The 24281-nt window shown below is 39.8% G+C and overlaps 3 protein-coding genes across 3 annotated transcripts in view; 1 reads left to right on the top strand and 2 right to left on the bottom strand.

Moving 5' to 3' along the window:
- Positions 1–1005: 1005 nt before the first annotated feature.
- LOC117787374 overlaps positions 1006–24281 on the bottom strand; it is a 38596-nt gene continuing 15320 nt past the window's right edge. Inside the window, exons 3-8 of the mRNA XM_034625882.1 lie at positions 9939–10156; positions 7427–7637; positions 6339–6476; positions 4151–4278; positions 3542–3710; positions 1006–3021 (exon numbers count right to left, since the gene is read on the bottom strand). Coding sequence (XP_034481773.1) covers positions 2699–3021; positions 3542–3710; positions 4151–4278; positions 6339–6476; positions 7427–7637; positions 9939–10156 — 1187 coding nt within the window. The 3' untranslated portion in view covers positions 1006–2698. The remainder of the gene's footprint in view (positions 3022–3541; positions 3711–4150; positions 4279–6338; positions 6477–7426; positions 7638–9938; positions 10157–24281) is intronic.
- On the top strand, positions 5003–6176 carry LOC117787373 (allergen Tab y 5.0101). Its single transcript, XM_034625881.1, has 2 exons — positions 5003–5150; positions 5207–6176. Exons 1-2 carry the CDS (start codon positions 5034–5036, stop codon positions 5837–5839), a joined length of 750 nt encoding a protein of 249 aa, XP_034481772.1. The 5' UTR covers positions 5003–5033; the 3' UTR covers positions 5840–6176.
- LOC117786611 (antigen 5 like allergen Cul n 1) lies at positions 19360–20439 on the bottom strand. Its single transcript, XM_034624948.1, has 3 exons — positions 20233–20439; positions 19773–20173; positions 19360–19713 (listed from the first exon to the last, which is right to left on the bottom strand). The coding sequence occupies exons 1-3, from the start codon at positions 20437–20439 to the stop codon at positions 19452–19454; spliced, it is 870 nt and encodes a 289-aa protein (XP_034480839.1). The 3' UTR covers positions 19360–19451.

Here is a 24281-nt window from a genome sequence, read left to right as displayed (position 1 = left end):
GCTGAGTGTTACTCCTGGTTTTTCCTTATGCCTTCCAGCCAATTCGCCTTGACGCGTTTTGCGCTATTAAACTTTTTGGCATGATATTGCCGTTATTTCGGAATCCGGGAGAGAGGGAGATTCCGAGGGAGGAAAGAGGACTACAGCTCAGCACATAGCTGAATACAAATATATGTACTTACTTGTCATATAATAAAGTTTTATGCTAACGGCTTTTGATGCCTTACAGCCAGCCTTACAGGACGCACACATGTCCTGGGCAGGAAGCAGCCGAGGTCTCCTGCTGAGTCCAGCCAACAGTTTTCATACTTTTTGGTTGCTTCTTTATTAGGCTGAAAAATGAAAATGCCACCAGCCCCAAAAGTAGAATCCCTTCGTCTCGAATTCACTGTATGTGTGTGTGTGTGTGTGTGTCTATTGTGTGTGCCCGTTAAAATTCTCAGGGTAAATGCATGAATTCCAATGGTTGTGTGCCAAATATTTGCATAAATCTTTTCAGTCGTTTCTGTATTTTGTTTATATTACTCATACGCAATGTGTATGCAATTTATTACAACTTTTTTATCCCTTGCCTGAGAGTATGTCATGGAAAGTTAAAGACGTGAGCTTTTGTTGTTATATTTATCATTGTCATAATAACTAAAAAACTTTATTTAAATGTTTTGTGTTCATATATAGTATGTATATATAGTTAATCCTAATGCTTATTAACGCTCAGCTGGCGCCACTCACTTAAATATTAAAACAACTTTATAATCCATTATAATGCGTTTTCATTTTGTTTTCAACAAAATATAATCATCATCCCAGTCACCATTGTCATCATCATCATCATCATCATGTTGACCCTTGTGACAAATATATGGGTAGCTATTGTTTTTATTGTTATTACATATGTCCGATTATAATACTCAACTTAATTTATACATATATGTACATACATAAGTATATAAGTATGTATTCTTTGCACTTAACTGCAATTATTGTTGTTTATTTAAAGTTTTTATTATTTTTGTTTCTGTTTGTTTGTTTGTTTGTTTTCTGTTTGTAGCAACATTCATTTACTCATTAAACATTCATTTAAATGTCGCGACTAATTTTCATGGCGCACACTTATAATTTTCAATTATTAATATTATTATTAATATATTTGTTTCTCTCTGTGAAACTGTATACTATAGCTACCACACACATATACACATACAAATATAGTTGTATTGTTAAATTTATTAGTACCATATACTCGCATGCAGTTTTATTTACAATTTTGATCAGTTAAATGCCCTGCCAGCAGAATGGTCATAACATTTAATAGTCGACCAACCATTAAAATGGACTCTGGACAGTGGACAGTCGCATGCATTTTTCAATGTGACACATTAAACGACGCTGAGCCCTGTGGGAAGTGGGGAACTGACAGGATGAGGGAGTACCTGGACGAGCATATAGTTATCGACCCGGTCGAAAAGGCGGTCGAAATGCTTACGGGCTGATATTTCGGGCGCAACACTTGAGTGGGCAGCTTGGCAAATGGCAAATGGCAAATGGAAATGGAAATGCAAATATTTTGTTGACAGGCAATGGCAATGTGACTTGGAGTTTTCTTGGGAAATACAGCCGGACATGCTGAAATGGAAGTTCCAGGAGCCAGGCAAACTGTAAAGTTGTTACGGTTAAGACACATATCCTGGCTATTTTATGAGATACTCGCAGACAGGCAATGGTATGTCGAAGAAAACAGATAAGCATGCCATATCTTTCCTTTCATATATATTTGCTTACTTAAAAATTCCTGTGAAAACAAATGGCTTTTTTCGATAGTTGAGGAAGAGCTAAAGCAAGAGATAGTTTTTGTACTGAAGGGTTAAGGAATCGCTTAGACAAAAGCTGCATTAGGAACATTTTAAAAAGAAATAGAAATAAATGTATATTCATACTCAAGTAGACCATAAGAAATGTATCTCTGAAGCAAACTCCCTTAAGTTTAACTTACTATTTACATGACTTAAAAGCTAGGCTATATTAATAGCAGTGATTATTATTGAACTAGCTGATGAACTAGACATTCGAAAGAAACCCAAGTAACTATCGATTTATGTGCCAATGAGGAAAAAGAAATCTGAATAAACTATTGAGTATAACAAGTTATTGCCACAAGCCCGATTATAAACTAAGAATTCCCCCAGATAATTATTTAAATATAATATGAATACACTAAATATTATGATTACTATATATTTTAAATGCTCTCACTTGAGTATTACGGCCATTTGCTGTCCATATCGCTAATGTCTGTAGTGCTGGCATATGAGTTTTGGTTAGAGTACTATGTACATAGCTCGTATTGCCCCTCGGAGGGCGTGGCTTATCTCTAATTCGCTTAATTTCACACGCATTTACTTACAACTTAAAGAGTATACCAAGAGCAGCAGCGGCAGCAGCAGCAAAGAGGAGAGAGAGTATTACCATAATTAGCTAACCAGTTTTTTGTGTGTAATCATTATGTGGCAACTGCAACTGCTAATGCCACCTCGCTCCTCTTGTAAAGCTGCTGCAGCACTGCATCATTTGTGCGACAGCCAAGTTTCACATCTTGATTGCTCTCCAGTGTACTGACCACTTAGTTACATTCGTTCACTTGGCTGTTGCATTGGCGGTGGCGTTTCTGTGGCGCTTCCAACAGTGCGGCTTTAATTTATCACCGTGCAGTTGTCCCACTTGTATTGACATGGTCAGACGTCGTCTGCTGGCCATTACCACAGCTGCAGCTTCTCCTTCTGTTTGCTTGTGCCATTTGACTTTGGGTTGGCCTTGTTCCCCCTTCGTCTTCGTCTCCCACTCCACCACCATGACCGCCTGTCCCCTGGAGCAGCAGAGTGCAGCAGGCTTCCAACAATACAAATGCCGCGACCATTGTGCTAATTACTTTGACTGCCTGCGTGGCCTGTTTGGTGTGACAGGCCCAGGCCAGGGCGACAGCAGCCGGCGCCGCATTCGTTTGCATGGCTTCGGGTCGCTCGCCTGTGTGAAGTGAGCAAACAGAGAAGAAAAAAAATTAATGCAGACATGCCATAAATGAGTTACAATTTGTTGGACCATTCCACACACAAACAAACAAACACACACACCGCATAAGCACACACATACAACCACCAAGCTGCCCCTAAAGTACTTATTGCTGTTGTGGTTCGAGTTGTTGTTCAAAAATGCATAAACTTTGTCGAGCTTTGTCGAAAAATTGCACAACATTTTCTCCCCTCAACGCTGTGTTGAGTGTGTCCTTCGTCCTTTAGTTGAGTTTGTTTGATTGCAAGCTCCATGCATGGGCAAAAAGGTCAAGTATGCAGTTATCAGACTTGAAAGCCCTTCAACTGCATTTGCAAGTTATGCACCTGGTTTTTATGCCATTTTACGATTTCTTCTTGAGTTGCTTACCATCGCTCATCCAATTATTGCGCATTTAAGCTCGTTTAAGGCTTGCTTCAACAGTCAAAAACAGTCTAAAGACTAAGATTCCCTCCCATTATAAAGTTGAACTCACCTTGCAGAACATGAACGCGTATGCTGGCTATTTCGGTATTCGATGGATAGCACGAGTATTTGCCAGAGTGCAATAAATCCGCATCGTAGATAAGTAGAATTGATTTGGTTTCCTCCGATTTTATGGTCTTAAATTTCAAGCGACCGCCCGCTGTCTCCTCGCTGAGCACCTGTGTGTATAAGTGTATGAGTGTGTGAGTGTGTGTGTTATTAACATATTTGAAAATGAAAATTTTTATGGATGGCAGTCAGGCTGGCAGCTAAATGCAAAAGCATGTTTTCTCATAATCATAAAAGCCAAAATTAAATACATTGCGTATACGCAGCGTTAACAAAGGCAGAAGCACGATTCGCGCCCAGTCTCAGCCCAGCTCGTAAAAGTTGAAAACGTTTATCCAACGGCAATTGAGAATGAGTTCCTTTTTGAAAGCCTGCTATGCGCCTGAAGCCTGCTGTGGGCGTGGTCACTGTGATTTTCATTATATTTCTTTCAACAACTTTTTGTACGCGCACAAAACTCAATTATTGCAAGATAATTTGACGCGCACAAAAGACTTTTAAATTCGTTTTCTTTTATGTTTTTAAATTAAACAATGCTCTCAATACTCACCTTATCCTGATGGTACCAGAAGATGTGTGTTGGCGGCTCCGGACTGAACTTGATGATGCACGTAAGATTTATGGTGCTGCCTTTGTCCACATAGAGATCGGGTCCGCCCAGGATCGTGGCTGTTGGCACTGCAAAAGAGTTGGCATTGTTCATGAGTCATGTGAGTGTATGAATGAATGCTCCTTCGCTTTTTCTTGCCCTTCTCCAATCGAATGTCCAAATCAGTGCTGAAATTTAACAGTTCACGTGACTGTTTTCAATCAGCAAACTTCCTTCACAACGTGCATACTTTCTAACCAGTTGGAATTTACTACTAGCACCAGTCCCTAGTTGACTCATCATGACTGAATTACCTGCCCAGTTGACCCAACGAGTTGTCTCAATGTGTGTGTGTGTGTGTGTGTATGTGTGTGTGGGTGTGTGTGTGGGTCTGTTGTGGGTTAAGTTCGAAGCTGGTCGGGTTTCAGCCATCAAACAGAACGAAGCTTCTCTTTCTCTGCTGCTCTCTTTGTTGCGGCTGGCATTGTTCACGCTCTGGTTGCAAGTTTGTGAGTTTGTGTGTGTGAGTGCATCAAATCAGTGGCAAATAGGAACGTCAGCAGAATTCACGTCACTCGCTTGCTGACTACGAAATGAGCAACTGCAAGGCAGCTGATTAGGTCTTCTCGTCTAATTCAAGGCTAGTTTTAAATTTCATTGACCAACCTGGCGAGTAAAATTCTCCTATTTGGATATCAGATATTTTGTACATTTTTTGAATATCTATAAACAGATTTTCCACTCATTTGGAGAAACACTTGTCACACTTGTTCATTTACATTTCCCATATAAGCAACTGGCAATCGTCGGGTAGCTTTAGTAAGTCGCAGTCAACGCTTCGGAAATGTTTCAATTGCGGATAGTTTTGCTTTTGTTTTGGCTGAGATATGTCTTGGCCGTAGACTTTTGTAATATGACGGAGTGCAAGGAAAAGCCGCATTTGGGCTGCAACAATGATTTGGTAAGATCTAAAACTATCTATCTACAAATCTTTTCTAAAAGTTATTATTTTCTTAGACCTTTCATAGAAGCTGCATGCGTACGCATGTGCTTGTCAATATGCAGATATATGAGGACTATCTGGTGAAGATACACAATAAATATCGGAATGATGTTGCCTCGGGTATAATTCGGGGTCTACCCAAGGCTCAACAAATGCCGGAGTTGCTGTGGCACTCAAAACTTGCCCTGTTGGCCGAATACCATGTAAAACGCTGTCTCAATATGTTAACCAACTATTGCGTGTCCCTCACGAATTTCACCGAACCGGGGGTCAATTATGGATTGAATTGGCTAAATGTTGAATCGAATAGCAATTACCGTCCAAGAATTAACTCAAATAAGATCACGCTGCAAGTAGATCAATGGATGCATCAGGTATATAGTCTGGCAAACCCAACACCGTACGATGAAGAGGTTTATGAGATCAGAAATATACTGAACGATAGAAACTTCTTCTTGGGCTGTGCGGCGGCTGAGGATTATGATCGGCGTAACAGCCGCTTTGTGTTGATCTGTTACTATGGTGCGAAATATGAGTGGGGAACACCCGTCTATCAGAAAGGCACTTTTCTACCAATAAATTGTCCTCGCAATCGCAGCGATAACTATGCACATTTGTGCAAGCCCTATAAAGACATCGAGGACTAGGGAAATTAATAAATAAACTATTTCGAGTATTACAATTTAACCAACCACACACAACCCTTTTGTCATTTTGGTGTCTAATTAAATGTGACAACAGCTTGAGAAATGAAAACATTTGTGCTACAATATTTTCCATTAAAATTGCTTTGCACACACACAAAGAATAAAATGTGCGAGGTAAAATGTAAAATGTAAAAAATAAAGTAACAAGCTGGCAAAGTTACTTCGAAGAAGTATTTTCTAAAGCAATTTGTTCGTCATGAGCCAGAAAAGCGCTGCTCCTGCCACAAGGCACTCGACTACTTCTTTACATTCGGAGGACCTGCGCAAAACTGACACGGAATATGTGAGAAAAATATTAAAAAATAATATTCATACTTGACAGCACACCCCTTTTGCTCTTCTTTCTCTCCGTTAGTATCTGCAGTAACGGTAACTGGTTGTCAGTTAACTGAACCTAAGAGTATGCACTGCATATGGCATATTTCACTAGACTACAAACCCGCAACTGTCTGGATGGGTCCAAACATGCCAGCGAACTCATCGTCACTCGACTGATATACCCGATCGGCGGCTATATAGAAGGCATCATCGTTGAAATATTGTTGCATCGTATTGCTCGTCTCCTCATCGATAATATCTGATTAAAGGGTAAATGAAACCAAAAAAGTATAAAAAATTAAAAATTAAATTAAATAAATAAATCATACAAAATAATATTAAATAATTTTAATTATATTAAAATAATTTCTAGTTTTTGCGCATGCAACCACAGCTGATTAACGAATTAAACTCTAACAAAATTATGTTAAAAATATTATAAAAAGTAAAACAGATATACTATTCGCCTCCAGCCATATGTATGAAAACTCATTCAACATGTTATTCTTTTCACGTCAACGCATCTAACAGATTTTTTTGAGTTTGTGTGTCGTATTAAATGATAAAGCAGATTGTGAATAGTTTTCACAGCTTTTACAAAGTTTGCAGAGTTTATACAGCTGCCCGTTCGACCAAAAAGGGATTTTATTTCATTATAGATGTACACATTGTATTCAATTTCGGCGATATCTCTGACCACGTTAGCTTTTCTCCACGTCAATATTTCACATATTTTTCAAAAACCGAATAAAATAGTTGCCCCTTTCTTTCTGTCTCCCTCTGCTGTGCCGCTGATGTACTGTTGTTTTATACTTGCAGCTGTTGATGCTGCCGCTGGTTGTTGTTATTATTTTTATTTGTATGTTTTTGTTATTGTTATTTTTGTAGCGAGATTGTCAAGTGTGCATAATTTACACTTTTGCAAATTGCATGAATATGCAAATAATAAAAATGCGAATACCCATCGTGCATCATGCTTTTTTTTTTAACATGTTGAAATATTACGTATACGCTCCGAGCACCAGCAGCTCCATGACCAGCATCAGCAGCTGAAATATGTATGCAAAAGCCCTACGGCTAAAGGCTCGTCAGCTATCCTCGTACACTATATATCGTTCTTATTATTATATTTTCTTATATATATGTATCTATGTCTATATGTTTACTATATATATATGTTCAATGGCACAGTTTTTGGCTACAACTCACCCACAATATTTAAGTTGACCGAATAGCTGCGCACCGGCTGCGTTGATATTTGGCATTCGTAGACTCCGGCATCCCGCTGTTGGGCGTATTTGATTTGCAATGTCCACTCATCAATATCCCGATGATAGGAGGTCTGAAAACGCTGATCAGTTGTATACGTATATGTGCCAACTGTGAGGATGTGAAGATCACGATGTCGTATCCAGGCCACCTGTTAAAATACAGCAAAATATGAATAGGAAATTAATTCAGTAGACAAAACTGTATTTCAAACAATCTAAACTTTAGTATATTATTGATTTTAAAACCAGGCAATAATACCTTAACAAAACTGGATAGTTTTGTTTTCTAAAACATCAAGTTTTAATCAACTTCTAATATCATATTTTAAAATTTTATTCGGTTTGAATAAAACCAAGCTTTTACTATTTCTGAACCACTTTTGAAAGACACAGCTTAAAAAAAAAACCAAAAAAAGCTGATCGAAGTAAGAAACATATTGGGTAAACCTTCGAAGAGTATACCAATAAAAGATTGAAATATAACCGCAATTCAATGAGAAAAGTAAAAATTATTTGAATAAATCATTTGGCGTCTTTTGTTGAGATTTTGCATTCATCAAGCGTTGATTTACATTTTGATTGCGCTAAGCCAAAACTTGTGTCAATTTGCTGGCCAATGCGTGGGCCAGCCTCGGACCCAGTCTCGGCCATAATGTGAGCCTTATTCTGAGCCGCAAGCCAACAAAATTTATGCAGCTGGCAATCTAAATATTAAATAACTTAAAATTAGTGTGCAGCACGCATGAGAGAGCCGGAAAATGATACTTCCGAGCTCTCTTAAACTCGTCATTCCTTTTCCGCATTGGCCACTACATTTTCTAAATTTTTTATATAATTTTTTTCAAGTGGAGCCTGCCACTGTTTTTGGCAAGTTTTTCGGGCGCCTTGTTTATGCGGCGGCCAACTGTAAAACCAATACACACAAACACATACAGGCGGGCAGACCAACAGACAGACAGACAGACGTACAGACAGACAGACCAACAGACACACATATAGACAGAACAGACACTGCGTCAGAGCCCAGCCAACTGTGCCAGGCATCCATCTGTGCAGTTCCAGTTGCCGTCTGTCTAATTCTGCAATAACAGGCCAACAGAGGGAAGGTGGAGGGGAAAAAAGAAAAACTTTTTCCCGTCAGAGTTTTTGCCGCACTGGCAACATAAATTTTAACGTTGGCCAAAAACGAGCCGCCAGTTAACTAGAGAAGCCTGCCTCTCTCTCTCTCTCTCTCTGCCTGTCTCTCGCAGTGTGTGTAGTTTACTGATTGCGGAAGCGGATTTGGTTATGTGGAAATCTATGAGCCCACTTCCCCTCCCTTCGCTACGAACATGACCCAGCAAAGGGTGCCAAGTCCGTCGCTAAATCGCTTAACGTAATCAACGCTGGCCCAAACCAGAAAACAGTTACCAGAGTCGAGTTGCCAGAACACCTGCAAAGTTTCTCACGATTGCATGCAGGCCGCACATGTACTTTGGGATGCGTTCAAATAATTCCGCATTGCCGAAGTGTGAACTACAAACACACACACACACACACACACACAAGTATATAGAATGTCAGTGTTAAACCTCATCGAATTTACGTTAAATGCTGGACTTATGCTCTGTGCTCTGCGACAGATTGTGCTGCAGTGTCAGCCTGACAAACGCACTGACAAATGTCCAGTCCCTCGAACTGATGTATAGTATTGTGTTGCGTGGCAACTTTCGAGAACTGCCGCCTCAGCAGTATTGTATTGTACTTGTGTTGCAGTTATGGCAACCAATTTAATTGGATTGCTGAAATTCAATATACAATTGCCCTGCTGTGGACAGAAAAGTTTGAGGAAAAACGAGATGTTAATTGCCTCACAGAAAAACTAAGTATTCCCTTGCGGCTCGCTTAATTTGGCCCCCAAAAACATGTCTCAGATGTTGTCAGAGTTGGGCATTTAGTTTTAGTTTCTGTAGGCCGTAGAAAATCAAGTGACGCCATAAAAATAATGACAATATCTGGACAGGATACTCGGACATGGGCAACATATGTTGTGTTGTGTTGTGTTGTGTTTTGTTGGCGTGTGTTGTGCGCCTTTTTTGTTGGGTTCATTGTTTCAATGTCACGTACTACATAATAAACTGACAGCAAATTTAATAAGCAACTGCCATTATAGCCCAAACACACGCACACTCGCACACATGTGTCCTAGACCAATATTCCAACTAACTGAGATGGCCGGCATATTGCCAACACTTGTCGCTACAATTTTGTTTATTAAATGTAAATAAAAATAAACATTATTAAAACAGACGCCCACGGAAACAGACGACAATATGCCACTCTCTTTCACTCTGCTTGTATTTGACCAAGCTGCTTCTAAATTGCCATCTCTTGATTTGTATTTATGCTTATCTATATCTGAATCAGTATCTGTATCTGTGAATGTATCTGTAAATGTATCTTGTACTCACCGTCTTGTTGCCGAGATGCTTGACTCGACAGCCCAAATATGCGGATTTGCCCACAAGGGATGTGATATTCCTTGGCATTGTCAGATCGAAATATGGCTCATTCCATTTGTGGCCATGCGGATAATGTAATGGCGGCAAATGTGTTGGCTTTGAATCTGCATTATTATGATTGTTGTTGTTGTTATTCACTGATTGCCGCTGGTAGCACAATGTTAGCCCTGCAAAACAATACAAATAAAATAGAGAATAATGAAAAATGAAATCACATCATGCGTAATTTTCTATTATCTGTGGAAACTTTCATAAATTAGGGACAAGACACCTAGTTAATGCCCCCGTCAAGGACACATCGCCAATGGCGTCAGCTGCGACAGGAAACAGGAAGTGGCAACGCCATAACTGCACCTTAATACAAACTAATTGTACTTTAATTATAAGCATGACACAAGCGACACTCTGTCACACACACACACACACACAAATTGTATCTCTCTCTGCTCCCTTTTCGGTGCTAGCTTCTTGTGAAACTAAAACTAAAATTGCGCAAATGACAAACTCATTGTGCCAGGACTCAAGTGGCTATGGCAGCTGCATGTGCCTCGTTGGCTCGTCAAGTGTGCCTCTCATGGAGTGTGCCAGTTAAAGTTGTCGTTGTTGTTTCAGTTGCTGCCATTTCATTCATAGTATGTACCCCTAGAAGGGGCTAATTTTGTAATTACTCGACGCGTCGACTTTCAATGACTTCGCCGGGCATTTGTGAAATGAAAACGGAGTGCCTTTTATGATGTTTCTCTGAGAGTGCTGAGCTTCAAGTGGTCTAATGTTATTGCTCTGCTATAATACAAGCATAAAAAAAATAACAAAAAAACAGCAACAAAACACTGTAAACAGAAAATTTCATTTCCGGCCAAAGGCAAAAAGAGCTAGCAAATAAAAAAAAAAAAGGCAACTGCCAAATTGTGGGGCCCATGTCAAGTTGAAAGGCGTCGTAAAAAGGGTAAAACTGACTGAAAGTTTTTGTGGTGCTGAAGTAATTTTAGCAACAATATCAACTGAACAACTGAAACAAGAATAACAAATGAACAAAGTTTGCACCAGCAAATTTTGTGTTGTACTCTTTTCAATTGAAAATCAACAAGCCGAAAATTCGCAAAGGAATCTACAAAATGGAATCAAATTTACAAATACTGCAACCAAACTATTAGTAAATTAAGAAAACACTCAATAAGAGAGATAGATAGAAAAGATTATTAAGAACTTTGTATACAAATTATAAAACACTTTAAGTCTCTTGTACGAGTATTGCCAATTGAATGGAGAACCACAAATTGCATTGCTTTGAAGAATTTAAAGTTTTCACATTTAAATTTGAGGCTCGTTTCTATTTTTGCTCAAGTCCGTTGCCAATGAAATTGTGCCGGTTTTCCTGCACCAAGAGTCTTGTTTACTCAAGCAACCAAGTGTCGTTTAGCCAACGAGCCCTGGGCAGGCCAACTCTTGTAGAAAATTCCATGAAACTTTAAGAGTGCCAGCCTGAAGCACTACAAGCTTCTTTGACAGGATTAAAATTGTCCAAGCCAGCCAGGTGAGTGTGTGTGAATGCATGTGGGAGTGTGAGTGAGTGTGTGAGTGTGCGGCTGAGCAGGCAAACAGTGCACCAAAGTAAATGCAAATACAAGAGCAAGGTCTGTTTGGCGTTTGCGTATTGCTTTTATAGAACAGCAAACAACTGACAGGTGCTGGCCCAGCAGCTACGTAATCAACTCTCCAACAACACAAATAGAAATGCAGTCAGTCATGCCAGCCAAAAGTCTATTCAAATCGGTCCATAGACTGACCAAAGCTCTAACAGTTGACAGTTGGCTTCAAAGCGCTTAAAAGTAGACTATGCAAACACAAATTGCCTAATATCCCAGTAATTGCTAACGCAGTAAAGGTCACAGCACAATAAAGACCATTTATGACAGAAATTAAAGGGAAACAATTAAAGCCTACGCTGCGTATGCGTCATATTTCTATAGTGTTAAAGCACAAGCATTGACGAGATTTAATTTCAGCAATAAATCAATTAAATCTGCTGTCAAACACGCGCCTTGGGAATTAAAACAAAAGCAGCTTGAATATTACGCATACGACACCGCGTACAGCTTGTGGGGTAGCAGTTGGGCGGAGCCAGCACGCAGCCGTTGACATTTATGATTGATTCGGTTTACGACCCATCGATGGTCAGAACAACAACCGAGTCAGAGAGAATCATAACCAGTCAGAACCGGAACCGAGTGAGCCCCAAACCGAGAGCCGAGTCAAGCCGCACTCATTGCTCATTTGCATATGCCATGTTGTGCAGTTTGTGGCTTTTCCTGTGTGTTGAGCCTACCGGACTGAACTCTGCACTCTGCACTCTGGACTCTGTATTCCAAACTGGATAATGAATCATTGGCGCATAGCTTGGGGACTCATTTTACGCAAAATTAGCCTTGGCATCCGTTGCAGACGTCTAGCGACAAAACAATTCGTACCATGCACTCTGCTCTCTGCAAGGTGCACACGATTACAATAGGGCTCGGGGATTAGTCAAGAGCAAAGCCATAGCCAAACCCATGCCAGAACTATGAGCTCAGCACTTAGTGGCTCTGTCTGTTAACAATGGATCCCATTGTATGTGGCCATGTTTATGTGAGTGTGTGTAAATGGTCTGTCTGTTTAATGGTCTTCAATATTTAAAATGCAAACTCAAAGCGACCGCAAAAGTGAAAAGCAAAAATGCAAACGTGGCAAGTGAATGTAAATAACCTGGGGCCATTTCATATTAATTACAACGAATCTAAAATACTCTTTAGTGAATATTTTATATTCAATAAATGGGTGCACTTATCAATAATGTTTTCAGTTAGAAAACTAGGCCAGCAAATAACTGCTAAATATCCGAAAATTAATATGAAACTGATGACAACTTGACAACTTGTGAATTTCTTAGGTGAATTTCGAATATATTCGAGAAATTGGAGCAGAGTGAAATGAATTTCAGCTAAGTGTAGCGTGAAGCACAAAATGGAGGAAAGTGTAAGACGAGCGCTTTCAGCTGCTCTCTGGGAAAATGGGAAAGTGGGAAAATGTTACCTCAATTAAAGATAAGTATCAAAGTGCATAATAATCAAAAGGCAGCCAGGCGAGCGACGGGCCAATGAGTAACTCTTAGTGCCTGGGTAGGGTAGAGGTAGAGGTACCAAGGATCGGGGCCAGACAAAGTCTAGGTTGTTGGGCGTGGCACAAGGTAAACACTGTGCGGTGTTGGCTGCTTGCCGTTGCCACTGCCGCCTTGTCAAAATGATTGTCTTACATGCATTACACACGTTGCTTGCCCCGCAGCACTCAGTGGCAACGGGCGCACCTGACGTATGCGCAATTTTTTACCTGCTCTTTGCTTGTTACTTTTGTTGCACATCGTTTTTCATAGACAGCAGCAGCAGCAGCAACAACAACAACAGCAACAACAATTGCCACGACAACATAGCCAGTTATTTTTGTGCCATTTTCACTGCAATTTATGCACACTGGAGGCCATGATTGAAGGGGGACAGGCAAGGGGCAAGAGGAATTGGAGTGGAGAAACAGCAAGGGGAACAACAAAAACGTAGACCAAATCCATGCCAGGCCTGCCCTCTTTTGGTCATTGCCTGTTAACACACCCAATGGGAGTTATTAATGTTTGTGGCGCTTTATTTACGGCTTGCAGGCAGGCATTGGCCACGGCAATGCCAAAGGCATTGCCAAAGGCATCGAGTCGATTTTTTACGAGTCCCGACGGCAACAGGACTCGCTGACAGGACTGGCATCAACTACGCTGGCCGGCTTCTTCCCCTGTGGGCACCACGCAGTTGATTTAAATTTGGGGTAGTTAATTTTTAACCCAATTTTCAGCTCTTTTTTATTTATGTGAAACGCCTATTTAATGTTGCACATTTTTATTGCCAACTGACATTTAATCTACTTAAAGCCAACTTAACTCCCGCAGCACTCAAGAGGTGGACTGCAAGTTTAGTTTAAGCGTATATTTTATTTTAATATATTAATTATTAAAATGTAACTACACATAACCTTTATTTGCCTACGTCATAAGTTGTTGAGCCTTTCATAAGTTATTAAAAGGGATATTGCTGCGGAATGTTGTTTGTTTAGGTCAGAATTTGGCTTTTTATTACATTAAATTGCATAGTTATCATACTCGTAATAACAAGCTAATTATTTGTCTAGACTGAAATTGCTACAGTTGTTGACGTCTTAAATATTAGAATTTAAAGTAAACATTTACAAATTGAATATTATTGCAAGCTCAGCTAGCAAATACTCGTGAATATCCACTTTTTGCATTTGACAACTTTTCAGATTTCACTTGAGTCTTTAGCCAAGTTTTCAACTTGAGTTGCTTGTCATGTTTCCCGAGTCATTTGCAAATCAAATTGTAATTGAAGTTGTGTGTACCGCAATCCTGTCTCTCTCTCCTTCTCTCTCTCTACCTCTTTCCCTACGATGTTGAAAAACCGTTGACTGAAGTAAGAGATTGTTAAGCAAATTCTTAGTACATGTACTTATGTGGGTCATATTGAAGCAGCTAAAATTTGTATGCAAATCTCAAGAGCAGACGAAGAGAAGAAGCTAAAAAAGTCAACTGAGTAAACTTATCATTTAATGGCATATTTGATACTTGATTTATTAAAATATTGCAATAAGCAGACAGTTAATTGGCTTCCATCTAGGAGAAATATGTGTCACAGCTGCGCAAATACGCGGAAAATCAATAGGCTAAACATTTCCAGGAACTTGGCACCTGATCAAATATGCATATTTACCACTGCAAACTAAAGGACTCCACGCATTGTCTATGACTCTATAATGAAGATGGTGATGATGACGATGAGGTCGATGTCGATGTCGATGGCGATGTTAAAGTCGATGACCAGAACTCGGCTATTATTAAGTGCATGCAACTGAGAGCCGGTCACAACAACAGCACGACAACATGTGAATAATGTGTACAGGCAACGAACGGACGGAACGGACGGAACGGAACGGAGCCGAGCGGAAGCGGAAGTGAATGTTAAGGGGCAGTGTGCCGCCTCCAAGTGAAGTTGGCTGCGCTGCCGCTATGTGTGCGCTTCATTGCATGTCGACTTTTAAAACGAACACACATATCCATAATTGTAAATATTTCATTTCTCTTTTTTTTTTTTTTTTTTTTGCTGATGTTTATTAATGTACTTTCGTCGTCGTATTTATTTAAGCAATTATTATTTCTTGACATGGCATCTGTGGTCTGTGGGCGTAACATCTGTGGGCGTGGCAGTGTGAGCAGGAAATATGATAATTAGATTTTAAAATTATCCGTGCATGAATGAGAATTGAGACGACTCTTTTTTAATAGACATGCATTTCAATTCAATATTCGCATGACATGCCACAACAAGAGGCAACAGCGAGTCGCAGCAACAACAATTTCAACTGTCAATTAAATTTGTTATTTAAAATTATTTCGCCTTTAATTAAGCCTCAATTGACAATTGTGGTCAAGAGACAAAAAAAATAAATAAGATAAACACTAATCGCATTATTTCCAAATTTATTCTATGTTTGCATTCAATTTACCTTATACAAATACACTCGAAAAAAATGTGTGAATACTTGTAGACTCATATTCAAACTCACACTCATATTTTATACATTGCCAGGCGTGAAATTCACAATTTGTAACAAAAATATTTACACAATTCACATATCAAAAAAAAAAGAGACAGACGTTTAAAAAGGGGGGAGTAAGTGAGACAGACTACGAGGGAAAGAGAGAGTTGGTTAAATGCGTCAAGAGTTTTCTGTTTGATGTTGTGCGGCGGCGGAAATTGCAAAATTGTAAAACGCCACTTTCCGGCCATTTGCATGGCCATCCAGCCAGGCCGAGTACAGGCCCAGACCCAGAGATTGACCGTCAGCCATTCAGTCAGTCAGTCAGTTAGCCAGTTAGCCCGGCTATTGGCCCACGGGTCGTACATATGGGCGTATGAGTGATTGTATAGAGTTGTGAGTTTTGTGTTTGTGTTTTTGTGTTTTCTGCGAATCCACTGACCAGGCGTTAATTGAATTATGTTTGCCGCACAATTGACGCTGCAAGCGCTGTAACAACAATAACAATCCCTTGGATTGAATCACAGGAAGCAAGTCAAACATAACTCAAACTGCTTCTTGACATATGCAAACACAAAGGGAATTCAATTCGATTAAACTGAAACAATTATATTGGGAAATCAAAATGAACTTATTTAGTATTTTTAGAATATTAATAAATGACTTTGTTCGAGTCTATTGATTTGTAAAATAATTAGTGCCTATTTATTAATAATTCATTTTAATTATTTTCACATTTTAAAATTGCCTGTTGATGATCTTATTAACCCTAATAAGCAATGTTTTATTCAAGCGACTGGCGAGCTCATTACAAACAATCAAATGTCAATATGAAGCTCTGAAATTACACGCGTCATACGCAAGAAGCCCAAATGTGAAGAGTTTTTCTCCCACACAAAACTACAACCGCAAATTGGTAGTCAAGCTAACTGCCAACTGTCGACAGCCGAGTGCCAAATATATATAAAACAGTAAAACTTAATTTGCTGTTTATGCCAGAACCTAATGATAACTGTCGGCAGTCGCCAGATGAAGGCGGCTGACGCGTCGGACATCAGTTTGCTCTTGGTCGAGGTCTTGGCCCGCTCTTTTGAGGATTATTAAGCCAAGTTTGGCAAGGCGCTAATGAACTGTGCGCTAAGCCCCAAGAAATGAACTGACGAACTGCAAATGAGCGGGCGATAGGCCGTACAACGCGTCGTATGTGTGATGGCCAGCTTTGGCGACCATTTGACATTTTGCGCATACATTACACAGACACGCACACATACTAGTATACAAATAGTATGTGCAAACAAACGTAGCATTTGCGCTGATTGCCAAATGCCGTCGGTTGCTGTTGTTGTTTTTGTTGTGCTCATATAAAATATAATGAAGAGAAATAACTTAAAGCGTTGGGCCCATAAAATAAATGAGCCAGCAATGGGATGTTTTATGGCTCAAATGTTATGTTATGCTTTGTATCCCACACGCTTACATACGCCTATGCACTAGCCCAACTATCCTTGGAGTTGGCCAAATTTCTTGGTAATTTGCATTGCCAAAAAGTTCTAGATGAAAAAGTTGACAATCCTTTTTGCTGATCGCCTTACATAAGGACGTTAAGACGTAAGGGACCCAAGTTACATTTGGCTTATTTATTATGCCTTATATGAGATTTGCAAGGACCGGCCAAATCACATTTGTGGTCGCTTTAATGTCGCAGCAGTCTGGGAATTCTAGTTGGATGATAAATCAAAGACCTTTTCGCTTTTTATTGGACTTGTTCGGGAATTTGTTTACGATTTGACTGCTAACAACAGCAAATGTCATCAAATGGCATTTGTATTTTTAGCGTAAATTTCATAAATCAAAAGTTTGGTTGTCCTCGACGAATTTCTTTGGGCAACTTTTGATTGCCTTTTTAGAAAATTTCTAACATTCGCTAGGACTACTTTGCATGCCAGGCACAAAAAACTTCAAAGATACATTCATTGCGTTGTTAGTTTAAAAGTTATGATTGCTCACATTTCATTTCTCTAAGTGTCTATCCTTCTGTCTGCTCGTCTATCTGTCTGACTCATAATTAAATAAATTTTCATTTAGCCTGTTGACACATTTGAGTGCTCATTAAACATTCAAATGGCGTTCACTGTGACGATGCTAAATCATGTATGCTTTGTTCTCAGCTCTATGCACACTTCCGTAATTTATGCTCATTTCGATCTAATATTATATTAACTTGTTTAAACTCGACCGGCCACATTTTACGCAACAAAAAACCCAAATTAAACCAATGCCATATTTTGTTTTGCCATAATTCGCGCATTAATTTCGATTTTATGAGCTTTCACGAGCCAAAAGGCCCCAAATATCACGTCAACAATAAAATGTGTGAAGGGGCCGTCGAGGGAGACCCATTTAAATCGTATAAATATATACACCACGTTAAATGTGGGCTCTTTATGCCTCACACAATTTGACTTTATTATTTAAATAATTCTTTATAAGCAAGGGAAATTACTCGACCAGCATATACCCTTTAAATATAAATCATAAAATATAAAATGATCTAAGAAATATTTTATTCTCCTGCCTTTTTACTTAATGTGCCTATTTAATATGGCCGCAATTTAGAAAAGAATTTATTTTAGTTTTTTTATTGATGTATATTTAATATTTTATGAAAGATTCGTTAAATACTAATTATCCAAAACATGGTCTAAAATTAGTCGAAATTGCAATATTATCTGCCCACAGAAATAACCAATATAGTTTATGTGAGCAAGGCATCACACATGCTCGTATTTAATAATTTTATTATTTTAATGCTTTTATACGTTTATACACATCAGAAAATATGCTGGCCATGGTTTTACATGATTTTAATGAGCGCGTTGCCATCACAAAATATATATTTTATACATTTAATTTTTTTTTGCTAAGTGAACTTTTTAAATTTTGAACACAATTAACAAGTGTACATAATTATATGAAATTCGGTAATAAAGTAATTTTTGTATGCAGCTGTGAATATGTGAGTGTACAGTTTACGCTTTTCTACCTGGATAGCTCGTATTTAATTTGATCACATTTTATGTGGCCGGCATTAGGGTGTCTATTAATTATCTGTAAATGTGGCAAAAGCACAGTGAAATCACTTTTGGAGAGCTCTTGCTTTTGCTTTTGTTTTTAATGATCCCAAGATTTGACGACATAACGGCATATTAAACGCAGAAGAAGAACGCCGGAGGACGCTAACGATGTACACTAAAAATAAAGCAAAACCTGAAGAAGACGACAACAGCAACGACGATGAGGAAAAAAATTGCCTCAGCCAGGCCAACATTATTAATAGGCACTTAAAAGTGTGTGGGGGCAAACTAGGCACTACGTATACCAGAGAGGGTGGAGCAGAGGAAAATAGGAGGGGGAGGGGGGTTGGGTGGAGTATGCAAGGACGGACGCGACAGATTACGAGCCGTGGCGCGTTGATGAAGACACGTTTTTACGTTTCATATATTGACGTTAAAATTAGATGCCAAGTTGTCGACGTCGTCGCCAGAGTCTCGTCTCTCTTCAGGCCAAGAAACAACAAGTATCATATTTTAGCTGTTGTCTACGTAATGCTGATGCTGATGATAATGATGATGGCCTAATAAAATGATGGGATATGTTAAGTTCCATATGCAGGCGGCTTGTCATAATGCCGATGATATATGATTGTGACACTAAAATCAACATGTTAAATAAACCAAAACGAAGCTTGTTTGTTGCCTTTAAGAGTAATGTTTGCCGTCAATAGCAGGCTGCACTTTATTCATAAATATTTCATGCACATATGCAAAAGTATTTCCCCTATTTGGGCCACTTGTTGGGCTCCAGGGGCTCAACCTCTCTGTACTGTTCGCCTGCCTTGCAAAGTGCCGGGTAAAACTTGTCATGTCCGTTCTGGCAGCCACGACTCTTGATTCTGTAAATTGGATACTCGGCAACTGGGTTGCTGGCGTAATTGCAGGCCAGCAGGAAGTGCTGGAGAAAATTCTTGGTGTATCTCATGGCAGCACAGCCCACGTAGGTGTTGTTATCCCGAGCCATGAGAGCAAAGTTGCGTATAAAACTATTAACAGGATAAGGATTATTAAAAGTAACAATAGATCACTTCAATTCCAGACGCACTCGCTGATCTTGGTCTCCTTGGGATACTTGGCTACTCGCTGTCGGGTGACATTATTATGCTGTTCCCACCAGCGATCTATGTTCTCCTTGAGCAGCTCCTCATCCGTCACCTCAACTGCAGTGCTAATGTTCTGCAGTGCCAGATTCTGGCCAGAATTGCGAAACTCGAGTGTGTTGTGACAGGGATCATAGATCAGGGCACACTGCTTGACATTCAGTGTGGCCAGCTGCTCCAGTTCCTCACTCCATTGCATGGTGGCCATCTTCTCTGGCAACGGCAAGTTCTCCACTTTACCAGAGGCCAGCAAATTGCGCAGAAGATTGTGCTCGTTGAGAATCAGAGGCTGATGCTGGGTGAGATTCAACAGCTGAGCATTTGGTGGACAGGCTTTGGCCAATTCCTGTGGATTTATCAAACAATGAGGTGTTGATTGTAACCGATCCCAACACTTGTACTCACGCCATTGTTCCTGCAGGCAATGTGTTTTTTGAGCATGGAACACAATCCTGGCTGGCAATAATTGGTAGTTGCATTTTGGCCATAGACCTGCTGCAGCAAAAGCAGCAAAGTTGTGGCCAAAAGATGCTTACAATACTGTTGCATGCTGCTCACTGTTTGTTGCTTGTTTGGTATTGGACTGTGGCATTTATAGGTGCTTCTGGGCATCTAGTCATTGTCAGTTGGCCAGCTCAGTCAGTGTTATGACAACTGCTTTATATTGGTCAAGAACAGCTGTTGCATTGAACACTTGACTTCGGCTTACTCATGCCTACTCTCAGCTTAGCACTTACTGACACATACACTTAATCTAGCCCAAAAGCAGACACTCACACAACAACACAATAGCACACACACACACATACACAGAGGGGAAATTAAGCTAACAAATCTTTATTGGTTCAAATGTCATGCGAATGAAGCTGACTCTTGTTCAGGGGCTATCAATGCCAAAGGTATACAAACTGTTCAAGTGAAGAGCTTGCCACCTCGACTTGCCACACTTGACAGAGAAAACAAAATGAAAACTGAAAAACTGAAAAACTGAAAAACAAAAAATCAAAGAAAGATGAGAGCTGAAATGTGAAAGCAAAAATTCTTTTCATGCTGCAATTTAAACAGCAAACACAAAAACACAAAAAGAAAGAATGAATTCTCTGTGAATCTCTGCTGCAATTCTTGAAAAAACACACACACAAAGGGAGGAAAAAAACTTGTAATGGAAGGAAGAAAAAGGAAAATGCCGCCGTGTCCTTGTCGTTCATTTTCTACCTCAATTGAAATAGTTTTTTGCCCAACTACAGGCACCGAATGGACATTCACCTGCAACAATTTTTCACTTTCATTACATGCCGCAATATTTTCAAGCACTTACGATGACGAGGGTCACCCAAAGAGTCGGCAAAGTTTGGAAAAACAAATGTAATATAACAAAGTAATGGAATAATGTAAATAATACTTGAATTTTATATTTTGTAAAGAAATAAAAAAGTAATATAAATTGCAATATAAATTGAAGCAACCCTCGCATTGCTCTTTCTGAGTTTTTCAGTGCCTCCCAAAGCAATCGCAAAGGAACAGCAAGGACAATACAAAGCATCAGGTAAAAGTTAGGCACACCAATGACCAAATCGAGAAAGCTGTCTACAAGTTTTATCCTGGCCAGCTGTTCCAGCTTGATGACAGCAATAACAAAGCAAAAGCTACTTACAACAATCGCAAAAACTCTCTACATATCTTAGATACTGGACTGTTAGCTGTGTTATTATTATTATTACTGTTGCCAATTTAATTTCATGCTTTATTGTCGAGCAGCAAATAAAATAAAATGTAAAGTTATCATAAAAACAAAAAAGAAATAACAACAAGTTGAAGAAAAAGAAACAGAGATAGGGAGAGAGGGAGAGAGGGAGAGAGGGAAACCTGAGCCCTGGAAGCCTGGAAAAATCAGCAGCCGGTGCAAGACGTGTCAGTGGCAGCTACTGCAATTTTCCTGGCCAAGTTCTTGCCATTTAGCGCGCATTAACTGAGCAGCTGAACAGGGACAGGCACAAGAACAGGCACAGGCACAAGAACAGGAAGAGGAACAGGAAGTGAAGGAAAATTGTGGAGGAAAAGCTTCGGCTTACACTTGCTTTTCACTTAATTGGATTCGCTTTGGCATCGCGTTTTCTGTCCCACCTTCGTTCAGGGCTAATAATTGCAGTTTGTAATTATTTTTAAAGGGATTAAGTGCTGCAAAGGACAGCGGCTTAAATGTAGCTCCTGAACAGGTTCCGCTCACTATCTATCTCTCACTTACTCCCTCCGGCTATCTAAGATTATATATCTCTCTCTTGTGATTGCTTTAAAATGTCAATTTCAATTTACAATTTTATTCGAATATTTAAATAGTAAAATATATATACACAAAGTAATTTTGTATGCCCCAACGGATATGACACACTCATTCACACAAACTGGTGAACTCTCACACTTGGGGTTAAAATCAATTTCATTTAATTTCCTCAAAAATCAGCAACGCGTTGCCAGCAGCGTCCTTCGACTTTGGTTTTCTTTTGATTGGCGGCAATTGGCAGTGTGCTTAGTATACACATACTTCTCTGTACCACTGTGTGCGAAAGCGGAAATTGAAATTCTCACACATTCACACACCGACATTATGTAGAGTGAGTTTTGAATTTGTTGCCTTCATCCAACATTTATTTACATATTTAAAAGGCACAAATTTAAATGTTATGCATGTAAAAGCGAACGAGGCGTAAACATATCGTCTGGATATGTGTATATCTGAGTGTATATTTGTGACTTCGCATTGGGATGTCAATAAAACAATGACAATGACAATGTCGCAATCTCAACTCGCATTGCGCATTTCTTTAGCATCGACTTCGACATTTGCTTGCCTCCTGTCACTTAAAATGCTCAACTCAATTCGTTTTGTCACGTCCACGTCGCATCGAGCAGTCAGCCAACTGAGAAACTGCCTGAGCTTCAGTTTATGTCACGCATTATTAACACACGCCCCATAGACGGCTGCCAACTGGTTGCAGCAGCCACATGTGCAACGCGGCGTATGCGCAATGCTAAGCGACAGTCCCAGCAGTGCTTCGTCAGGGATAGCAATAGGGACATGGACATGGACAGCGACTTCTACTGCAGACTCGTGAGTTGATTGCTAAACGCATTGCTTTACAGGATGTGTGCTGTCCACAGTTATTCTAATACCCTAACAAAGGATCCTTAAATGTTGCCCTTCTCTTCCACTCTCTCGTGGCATACCAAGAAGCTTACCTACTTCTAAATGAAGTGCAGTTGAGCTTGTGTGTTTATAGAGTAAACTCCAACTAATTTGATTGTGTGAACAGTAAAGTCATTCAATTGTCTGTAAGAGTATTTAAACTTCATCTTCTTCTACACGTTTTTCTCATTTTTTTCTGCTCAACAAAAGCTGAGATTTGTTTGTCGTTGGGGAGCTGGGAAAAAAACGGAAAATATTGTGCTCGCAATTTCTCTTTACCTTATTTATTTTGCGTTGTCGTTCGCCTGCGCTTATGCAATGCTTTTTGGCACGTTCTGCAATGCTTGAAGCGCGTGCAGAATGCTCATGTGTGTGTCTGAGTGTGTGTGAGTGTGTGTGAGTGTGTATGCAGCACTTGCACTAATGAAAAGTCTTGTGGTTAAGAAAAGTGTGCAGAGTGTGGCCTTAAGAGAAGGAGACAAACAAGCAAGTGGCCAAAATATATAAAGACTTTTGTGGGCCAGGCGAATTTGACTATGAATAAAAAAGTTATGAAAGATGTAATAATATGTGGCATATAATGTTATTTAATCGTAGACTGTCTGTTTACTTGATGGCTTTTGTATGCGTATGTTTAGCAGTCTTTCGCATTGTTTTATGGGATTCCATTACGAAAGGTAAATACAATTCCATCTACTCACTAATTTGGTTTTCATTCGAGCACAGTTCAAGGTCGCAGTTCTCAAATATTGTCTACTGTACTGATGACATTATCTAGCAAAGACCACACACATACAGACATTCAGGGCGAAACAGAGATACAGGGTCTCAACCTGAGCAATTTGTTTCGCTTGGCATGTGGCCGAGAGCATTGTTTATGCCACCAAGTTGTAGTCGTCGTCTTGGCATAGACACCATCAGCGGTGGCGTCTCCCTCTGTGTCTGCCACGCTCGATATGCAGCACCCAGAATAAAGAGACACTCTTCGGTCGTCAATCGGTGGCACGCATCGCGGCATATGCTTTGGCTTTGGCTTTAGCTTCAACGACAGCCCCTTGTTGTTGTTGTTATCGCCATGTCGCCATGTCGACACGCCTCACACTCCCCCCTCCCCCCACTCTCCTGTTGGGCGCAACATCAGCGTTTGCCACAACATTGTCGATGTTGCCTTGTCGACCCAAGCCACAATCTGATTTCTTGCCAACTGATTTTGTGATTTTCGCAGAAAATCGCAGCCACATTCGCTATAGGGATGAGAGTGGAGCACGAG

The sequence above is a fragment of the Drosophila innubila genome, assembly GCF_004354385.1.
Source record: "Drosophila innubila isolate TH190305 chromosome 3L unlocalized genomic scaffold, UK_Dinn_1.0 0_D_3L, whole genome shotgun sequence".
NCBI lineage: Eukaryota > Metazoa > Arthropoda > Insecta > Diptera > Drosophilidae > Drosophila > Drosophila innubila.
This window is presented reverse-complemented; position numbering and strand designations above follow the sequence as displayed.

Excerpts from the sequence above, each read along its gene's own strand:
- LOC117787373 (XM_034625881.1), top strand. The coding sequence starts at position 5,034 with ATGTTTCAATTGCGGATAGTTTTGCTTTTGTTTTGGCTGAGATATGTC. Across the intron at positions 5,151-5,206 it reads TGGGCTGCAACAATGATTTG|ACCTTTCATAGAAGCTGCAT; the intron begins GTAAGATCTAAA and ends TTATTTTCTTAG.
- LOC117786611 (XM_034624948.1), bottom strand. The coding sequence starts at position 20,439 with ATGCCCAGAAGCACCTATAAATGCCACAGTCCAATACCAAACAAGCAA. Across the intron at positions 20,174-20,232 it reads TTGCCTGCAGGAACAATGGC|GAATTGGCCAAAGCCTGTCC; the intron begins GTGAGTACAAGT and ends ATAAATCCACAG. Across the intron at positions 19,714-19,772 it reads AAGGAGACCAAGATCAGCGA|TTTTATACGCAACTTTGCTC; the intron begins GTGCGTCTGGAA and ends TCCTGTTAATAG.